This window comes from Crinia signifera, chromosome 9 (genome assembly GCF_055691185.1).
Source record: "Crinia signifera chromosome 9, ASM5569118v1, whole genome shotgun sequence".
In the NCBI taxonomy this organism is placed as follows: domain Eukaryota; kingdom Metazoa; phylum Chordata; class Amphibia; order Anura; family Myobatrachidae; genus Crinia; species Crinia signifera.
The window spans coordinates 78,282,335-78,292,264 of NC_139225.1; the positions used below are offsets into that span (position 1 = coordinate 78,282,335).

General features: G+C 48.0%; 1 protein-coding gene across 2 annotated transcripts in view; it reads right to left on the minus strand.

The window, feature by feature from the left end:
* LOC146036635 (uncharacterized) overlaps window positions 1–4,285 on the minus strand; it is a 44,034-nt gene extending 39,749 nt beyond the window's left edge. For both annotated transcript variants that reach the window (XM_083160571.1, XM_083160570.1), the window contains exon 1: window positions 4,167–4,285. In XM_083160571.1, the coding sequence (XP_083016697.1) occupies window positions 4,167–4,209 (43 nt within the window). In that variant the 5' untranslated portion in view covers window positions 4,210–4,285. The remainder of the gene's footprint in view (window positions 1–4,166) is intronic.
* Window positions 4,286–9,930: the final 5,645 nt, after the last annotated feature.

The following is a 9,930-nucleotide window of genomic DNA, read 5'->3' on the forward strand; positions in this document are numbered from 1 at the left end:
TGTGTGATAACTGTAATGTCTCTGCTGTAACTGTGCTGTCTTTGCCCATAATGGGGCAGATGTATCATAGCAGCGCTTATCGCGCCGCTATGATACTTCCTGCTTCACCTCAATAGCGAGGCGAAGCAGGAAGGGACATCGACAAGATGTATTAACATCTTGTCTGCCGAAGCGGGGGAGCGTTAACTCCCCCCTTCGGCGATGTCCCTTTCTGGAGATAGCGCATCAGTATTAACTGATGCGCTATCTCCTGTCCCCCGGCCGGCCGCACTGGGCATGCACGGGATCTCGCTGTTCACGCGAGATCCCCAGCGCAGCCCAGACCTAACAGCAGGGACAGCGCTGTCCCTGCTGTTTAGATAGGGCTTCGCCAGCCTGATGCTGGAGAAGCCAAACCCGGCTTCGTGCGGAACGGTCAGCGATGCTGACCGCTCATACATTCGGCCTGCTATCATTTTGATAGCAGCGCCGATATGGACAGGGGCGCTTCATACATGGGGGAGAAGCGGTATCAGTGCACATAACGTGCGCTGATACCCTTCTCCCCCATATCGACACATCATACATCTGCCCCAGTGTTACCTATCTGGCTGCGACAACGACCAGTGGTGCCGCTGATGGCTGCCTAGGCGCTGTGCAGCTTGGCAGGTATATGTTCTCTGTGTGCCATTATACTGTCCCTGCTTATATTGTTACCTACCTGGCTGCTGAAGTGACCAGTGGCGCCATGGATGGCTGCCTAGGCGCTGTGCAGCTCAGCGGGTATGTGTTCCCTGTGTGATAACTGTACTGTCCCTGCTTATATCGTTACCTACCTGGCTGCTGCAGTGACCAGTGGCGCCGTTGATGGCTGCCTAGGCGCTGTGCTGCTCGGCGGGCATGTCGTCCCCGCATGTAATGTCTCAATGTAATGTATGTAATGCCTCCCCCCCCTCATCCCTGCTTGATGCTGCACTGTAAATCCACAAAAAATTCCTAGTGTGCTCAATATGGCCAATAAAGTTGATTCTATTCTATTCTATTCTAAAAGAAGCCTTCAACCATGCTAAAATGCACTGCACGTCCTCAGTAGCTAATGCATTGTAGCCTTTGAGCTGTACAGTAAATGGAAATCTATCACATGTTACAGCCGATATTTTTGTATGTAAAATAATAAAGTCAACAAACTATGAAAACTACAAGTTGCGAGAACAAAGACCATCTTCAGACAGCACTTGTTCACGGAGCTCCGCTCCTTCCGGGTACGGATCATTATATAGACAACAACTTGGTCGACACCACTAGGTCAACATGACTGAAGGTCAACATAGGGTTAGGTCAACAGGGTCATTTAGGTCAACACAAGCATTAGGTCGACATGGGGTTTTCACTTTTTTTGGGGCGCACTGCGCTCGCCATGCATCGGACATGGTACCTCGCTATGCTCAGCACACTATTTTATTCTCCCACCATGCCCTAGAGCAGGCATTCCCAACCACGGCCCTCAAGGCACACCAACATTGCAGGTTTTAGTGATATCCAGGCTTCAGCACAGATGGATTAATCAGAATCACTCAGGTACTAATTAAGTCACCTGTGCTCAAGCATGGATATCACTAAAACCTGTACTGTTGGTGTGCCTTGAGGACCGTGGTTGGGAATGCCTGCTAGTGGATGGTAGGGCATGAAATACCGCCTGTCGGCACCTGTCTGCTTAAAAAAAGTTTAAAAATCCCATGTCGACCTTTTCACAGTTGACATTCCCTATGTTGACCCTATCCCATGTCGCCCTTCATGCATGTCCACCTAGTGGTGTTGACTCAAAGCTTGTAGACCTAGTGACCGTATTCCGGGGATGCTATGTCTATAGGACAATTTTATCTGTAAATAAATAGGAGGTATATTCATATGAAAATGTAATTGTATGAAGTTCTGGGTGATAATATTAATGTTCTTAGCAAGGGATTATTATTAATAGTGTTCCCGCTAGGCTGTATTAGCGGGGCGCTGCGCCCTGCCCAATTTTTAAAGGGCAAAATGCGCCCTGCCCCTCTAGCAGCGCCCCGCTAAAACAGCCTGGTGCCTGCCCGACTCCTTGCACGGGGAAGCCCAGCTCCGCCTTAGACGGCGATGCCCGGCGCTTCCCCGGCATCAATGCACCTTCCCCCGTGGTGACGGCATCTTCGGCAGGGCCGGGCCCGCCATCTTCGGCAGGGCCGGGCCCGCCCCCTGTACTGATGTCGGCGGCCGGGCCCACCCCCTTTAGTGATGTCGGCGGCCCAGCCCGCCCACTTTAGTGACGTCGGCGGTCTGGGACCGCCCACAAGTGTGCCGTCGGCGGCCCTGGACCACCCCCCCCCCCCCCCCCGGCGCCTTGCCCGGCAAAATTTCTACAGTGAACACTAATTAATGTAATATCAAATCACAGATATACATTATTGTTATTTTTACCAGCGCACTCCAATCTTGTATTTTATTTTCATTTTTGGGATTAATAAGGGGCTTTTTATATATTGAGTACATAACTTATAGTGTGTATACACAGTGAGACATACTGATGGAGATGCTCTCATCTGAGCCTCAGCCATAATTTACTTTACTGATGGTGTGTAGACACGTGAGGTTTTCTATTCAATTTGGCCCATTCGATTTCTCTTCTGATATTTGATTTTATTTATTATCAGTTATTTATATAGCGCCCACACATATTCCGCAGTGCGGTACAGAGAATATCTTATGTTAGTCCCTGCCCCAGTGGAGCTTACAATTTATATTTCCTACCACATGTACACGCAGACGCAGACAATTTAGGGTTCATTTGTTGGGAGCCAATTAGCCTACCAGTATATTTCTGGACTGTGGGAGGAAACCGGAGTACCCGGAGGAAACCCACTCAAGTACGGGGAGAATATACACACTCTGCACAGTTAGACCAATGGTGGGAATCGAACCCATGACCTCAGTGCTGTGAGGCAGGAATTCTAAATATTACACCATCCGTACTGCCCCGGTCTTACCTGGCAAGTTTACTTTTCTATATGATTTACACTACACGGGAGCACGCATCGAATCTGCATCGAATGTTGCAAAGATGAAAAACATTCGATGTATGATCGATTTGAACTATATATTCAAAATCGAAGGAAAAGTCTCACTGTGTGTACACCCTATTAGACCTACAGTAAGGGTGCCACTCTTTATGTTCTATATAAATGGGAGACATCTCTTTTTCCAAGGGCGGGATGTACTGAGCCGAAAATGCGGTAAAATCCCTGTTTTACAGCTTTTTTATATGTACTAACACCCCGCCGCATCACCGCAGGTCAGGGTAGAAGCCTATGGGCTTCTATCGCCGCCTGCAGCAGCCTCGTTACCCTCCCTCCCCTGCTCCTCCCAGCAGCATGTCACAGTCAGCCGGGGATGTCCTTCCAGCTGCAGGGGGGAGGAGGAGACGCCGCATAGCCAAGGAGGTTGACGGAGAACCCCGGAAACCACATCACAGGTATCAAGGGGGTCTCCGTCGCCGCAATGCCAGCCACATATGTTAGAACATATGCGCTGGCATCGCGGCGGGGGTGGCAATGTATGTTAATATATCCCACCCCATGTGAGGGCACCTGGGGATCTAACCTTCCAGAGGGATTAACTGCCAGTACTTTGCTGTCTCTCTACAAACAGTATATTATATATTATAGAGCGTAACACTACTGGCACAATGTGACACTGGCATTCTTACATCTTTAATTGATGGTACTTTCACCAGGATACAAAATCCTGACAAGAGAGTCATTAAGTAACGGTGTGGGCACTGGAAGACTGATCAGTATGGTTGCAGTTTGCCAGGATGGTTACATTGATGTGAGCTATATACAGCTGTTTCTGTCAACTTTCACCAAAGTTTGTATCGTGCCTCCTGGTGGTTCCTGGCGTCCCACCGGCAGTAGTGAGTGAGAGGAGTGCCGCCCCTTGCCTTGTGTCCACCATCCAGCACACCGTGTGTAGCTGTCACTGAGATGTACGGAGCCCGGGCAGGCATCGGATGACATAACCCCCCATCCCCTCCCCGGAGTACGGGTGAGTCCCGTGGCCGGAGGATTACCCATCACGCAGCGCGATGCACTAAAAGGGTGATGCTAGCAGCGGTGCCAATACCGTGCTGAGGTACCGGGCGCGGCGCAGTCTCCTACCTCCGTACAGCCATAGCTCCTCCGCCAGCCCCTCGCCGGCCATGGGGGGCGATGAGTCCGCGCAAGGAACGGTGACCTGGTCGGGAGATGGGGACCCGGGCCCCGTGCCGGTGACAGGACCTGACGGCTCCTGCATGGTCGGATGAGCAGGGTGTAGAGAAGCAGGGGAGCAGTGCACCAGGTGCAGCCATCTCTAGGGGCTCTTCTACCTGCACCCAGCCTGTCCTAGTGCCGCTGGTTACAGCTCTCTCTGCAGCCCGGGGAGGGGGTGATGCTGCTGCTGGTGCACGCAGGCTCTAGGGACCAGGGCACTTTCCGCCAGTATTCCTCTATCTAGTAATATGTCATCCATACACATTACTGGAAACCACCTGTCCGGGCACCAGTGACCAGGCTGCCTGCAATGCTGTGCTCTTATCTTTATGTATCTCATATATAATTATAATCTGAATTTTCATTGCATTCATTTTACTCTGCTTGTATAGTTATTTATTAACAGTATCTTATATAGCGCAGCATATTCCATTGCGCTTTACAAATGAGACAGTGTTAAAACAAACGGTATTTACAGTCAGTCAAAGGTAGGAGGGCCCTGCTCGCAAGCTTACAATCTATAGGGAAATAGGCATTGATACATAAGGATAGATACCGTATTCTTTATTGCATTAATTCCACCAGAATGCACGGTTTCCTGGTGTGCTGTAAGAAACTGACCCAGCAGTTTGGCCATGGGTCAGGAGGATGGAAAATGTGAAGCTTGCAGCAGGGCCCTCCTACCTCCAAGTCTGTCTGTTGTTACCCAGTTTGTTTTATCACGGTCTACTATTGTAAAGCGCAACGGAATCTGCTGCGCTATATAAGAAACTGTAAATAAATAAAAAGAAAGAGTGGATATGTGTGGACTGTACAGTGGGGCTGTGATTAGATAGGAACAGTATATGAAGGGTAAGTGACTGGTTCTGAAATTTGATAAGCTTGCCTGAAGAGGTGAGTTTTCAGGGAACACATTCCGCAGAGTGGGCGCAGCCCAAAGAAAGTCCTGCAATCGGGAATGAGTGTGGATGAGAGATGCAGATCTTGGGAGGAGCGTAGAGGTCATGTTGGAAGATCTTTTGAGATAAGAGAAGATATGTATGTTGGTGTAGTTTGGTTTATGGCTTTGTGTGTAAGTAAAATAATTTTGTATTAAGTAAGGTAGACTACAGGTAACCAATGAAGTGACTGACAGAGTAGCTTTGCAGACGATGAACGTCTGGCTAGGAAGATAGCTGATTAGTTTGCCAAGAGATGAGGTATAGATTGAGAAAAGCAGAGGACCTAAAACTGATCCCTGTAGTTCTCCAACGGAAAGAGGTAGCGAAGAGGAGGAAGAATAAGAGAAACGAACACTAAAGGAGCGGTTAGAGAGGTAGGATGAGAACCAAGAGAGGGCTTTGTCTTTAAGACCTAGGGATTGTAGTGTTTGTATGAGAAGTGTGTGGTCATTTCTGTCAAAAGCAGCAGAGAGATCTAGAAGAATTAGTAGTGAATAGTGGCCTATAGTTTGGAGGTGCATGAAAGTTGAGAGATGGGACGGTAGTTTGAGAGAGCTTGGGTCAGAATTGTGTTTTTTCAGAATCTGAGTAATAACTGCGTGTGTGAACAATGAAGGAAAGACACCAGTAGAGAAAGAGAGGTCACAGATTTTAAATAAGATTGGTATGAGCACAGGAGACAGAGATTTACTTATTTGTGAGGGTATAGGGTCAAGAGGAGAGGTAGCAGAGTGGGAGGAAGAGAAAAATGCAGATACTTCATATTCATTCGTGGGATCAAATGAAGTAAATGCGTCAGAGGGCTCAAGTATGGAATTGAGCAGATCACCAACTGAGTTGGAGCATACCCATTCATCTTGGATCTTGTCAATCTTATCCCTGAAGTAGGAAGCAAGATCTTGTGCATGGAGAGTGGCTGGTGGCTTGGGTAAGGGAGGGTTAAGAAGGGATTTAAATGTATTAAAAATACATTTTGGGTTAGAAGCTTGAGCAGAAATGAGGGTACTTGTGTATTTTGGCGGCGCCCATCACATACCATAAGGCATACGATGGTATGCGATGCGACGCGATATCGCGCGATACTGTACAATGTCATACAGTTTTAAAATTGTATGACATTGTACATTGCATACAATGCGATGCAATGCGATTAAACATTGTATAAGCACCCTAATGGGTGCTTACAATGTGAAATGCACCCCCACGTCACCCCCCCCCCACTATAAACGTGAACCCGAAGCGTGTAGAGCGAAGCGAGCCCGCGAGGGGCGGCGGTACGCGTCCTCCGACCTTTTCATACCCCCACTATCCACGTCGGCGTGGAGTTGAGAATAGAAAGTGTGGCGAGCCCCACGAGGGGACGCGGATACCTGTGAAGCCCGCGAGGGGACTCCGATACCTGTGAAGGTATCCACGTCCCCTCGCCACACTTCGGGCTCGGTGGCTCGCTGCGCTCGCCACACTTTCTATTCTCAACTCCACGCCGACGTGGATAGTGGGGGTATGAAAAGGTCAGAGGACGCGTACCGCCGCCGCTCGCCACGCTTCGGGTTCACGTTTATAGTGGGGGGGTGGCGTGAGGGTGCATTTCACATTGTAAGCACCCATTAGGGTGCTTAAAAGCACCCTTTATGGTGCTTATACGATCTTTCATCGCATAGGGGGCAAAAATCGCATCGCATGCGATGAAAACATCGCGCGATGCACATCGGGGGCGCCGCTATAATACACAAGTACCGAAATGAGTTTGGAAATACGTTTGTTTGGCAGTTTCCAGGGCATAACTATAGGACTGGTAGATAGACTAGTATATGTTGACATTCAGCAGTTAAACACATTGTGAATGTTGTATTGTATTGACATGCATAGCAACGTGCATTATTCACTATTACACTATTTTGACATTATGTGTACATGCACAATGCCGACATTTATGTATGTCAGCATATCTATAGTGACATTCAGAACATGCTGACAAAAAACCCAATAGCATGAATAAACCGCAAGTCTAGTCATAAGCATCATTAAGAAAGTGATGGTGACGTGAACTTAATACTTAGGTGAAAATACCCGCTATGAATAATAAGAAAGTGTTACTTTGCTTTGTTGCCATTTTATTAGTTACACCTGCTATAATTAACGCAACTATCTAGTCAATCAATGGTAGCAATCATAGCATGCAGATATTTTCAAGATGTTCTGTGGTTAATCAGACCCGAATGAGAAAAAAATGGGATATAGTGATTGTGGGAACATTGGGTGTACCAGATGGATGTGGGATGACTGCCCGAATCCCGACTTACATGGGCTCTTCTCCCTTGTAGGGGTCCATGACCTCCATAGAGGGATAATAGAACCTGTGGTGAGCCACCAAGCCCGCAAGGGACTTCTTTGTGCTCGCCCCCCTGTTGGCGCACCGGCAGTCGGGATACCCCTGTTGGACTGTCCTACCACACCCGTACCAGATAGGGACTAAGTACCAACATTGTGGTGAGAGATGTGCATAATATCTGCTAGAAAAAAGATTTGCCGCAATATTTAACTAAACTTCAATAAATTGGACTTCAGATCACTTGCCGGCAATATCTAAAGTTATTCATATTCCTCGATTACAACCCTGGCATTTTTAGCAGATATTTTGCACATCTCTCACAGCAATATTGGTGCTCAAAGGGTTAATTATATTAGGAAGTGTTGCTCACCTAGAGGTTAGAGATTGGTACACAAAACAAAGACTGCAGAAAAGGCTAAAACCTTGACATAGATGAGTTACAACAGTAACAGAGCAGTCCTGTCCACTATGAACAGAAAACGGAGGCTACACTAAGGCTCACCAATTTTGGAGGTACTTATGTTAGTTGGGCGCCCACTATAGTAAGTACACTCATATCCCCACTATCCATGTCGGCATGCAGTTGATTTTATATAGTGTGGCAAGCGCATCGAGAGTGACGCGTAAAACTAAGCAAATAGCTCAGTGGGCGCCCAACTAACATATAAGTACTGTTTTGGACAGATAACGACTTTGGTGGTAAGAAAATTTTTCGGGCTGAGCTGCGCTGCTGGCACAGGCGGTGAGCCTGTGCCAGAAGATTTCCATTGTGCCATCATCGCTCACCCCGGCGACCATACGCCACCCCCCTACCATTGCTCCCCCCACCTATCGCCTGGGAGCCAAAACACTCGCGTGTCCCAATACCCAAGTTTGGCCAAACACCAAAAGCACCCAAGTCCCATAGATCATTAGCTGCATAAAAAGATCGGATTGCGAACGATTTTCAGTAAAATCATCCGATCGGCTCAAAAATCACTGTAGTGTAATTTAGGGAACTTTGCCATGGCACATCTAATGTGGCATAATATCAATTTAGCATTTAAATGCCAAAGTCAACCAAGTTTTATGAATACCTTATTAACCTTCAAACGCATCATGGGCTCGTTCAGATTCATGCAACTGAGCAAATATCGGTGGACTGCACATGCCAAGCTATCTTTGCAATGCAGCACACAGTGACTTTATACGTAGAGTAATTGACTGAAAGGGACAGTGTAGTGGAGGTAATGGGGATTGGTGGCAAAACGCAGGCAGAGCAGAGTTTCTGCCCTCAGCTGCAATCATGTACATCGAGAAACATAGGGACAACGTCTACTGCCATAACCTATCTGCATGGCCAGACGAGGCAGCTGATGTCCTTGTTTCTGCATTGAGTTGTGTACGTGTAAGCAGTTGTTGCGGACTATGCAATGGCTCTGGGAAGCTGCTTGACTTGCTATAAGAAAGTCCATAGGCTGAAAAATCATGGCTGTATAGGCATGTGCATGAAATAGGTATCATTTCCCACCCCATGTCACAAAACAATTCTCAACCCCCACAAACATATGCTCCAATGACCTTCACAGTTACAAGATCTGTTTTACTGAGCACCTTTAGGATGAGATGGAAAGAGCGATTTGCAGCGTTCATGTGCAGCTACTGTGTAATGCTATCAATATGGATCAGATTCTTCATAGTTCCAGCACCTTGATGTACATATCGTACAGAAATCGGGCTTGTTCTGTGTAAAAAGGAGGTTCCTGTTCAGTAGTAGATGATACCCCTTTTACACCAAAAACGCCGGGTCGCACCTGGGTTTTTGATCCCCGCTGCAAGCCAGGTGCGACGCGGCATTTGCTCCATTTTACACCGCCACATCTCCGATCGCCGGGACCCAGACCGCTGCGCTGGGGGCAAGCCCAGTACTAAGGTAATCTGCTAGGCTGTCCCCAGCACCACCCCAGCCCCCGTCCGGGAGGTGAATGGATGCCGCACACAGGCATCCATTCACCTCCTCCGCTGCTGTCTGCCCAACCTGCGGACGCTGCGGTTGGACGTCCCCCATTCATGTAAATGGGAGCCAGGTCGGGTGACCCGGCGTACCCGTTTACACCGCCCTCTACCCAGGTCCTAGCCATGTTCTACCCAGGTCAGGACCTGGGCAGAAGTCCTGTGTAAAAGGGACACAGCATGACCCATTTACACCACTGATGATCCGGATTTTTGCAGCAGGGTAAAAGGGGTATAAGTGACCACTGGCTGTATCACTAAGTCTGTAGTTAGACCATGAAGATCTTGCTGCACACAGGCTTTTGCCCAGCAAAAGGGATTTTTTTTTTTCACATTGGGAACAACCGTGCATAACAGAGCAATATCATATTGGAACATACCACTTTAGTAAATTTTGAGTCCATAG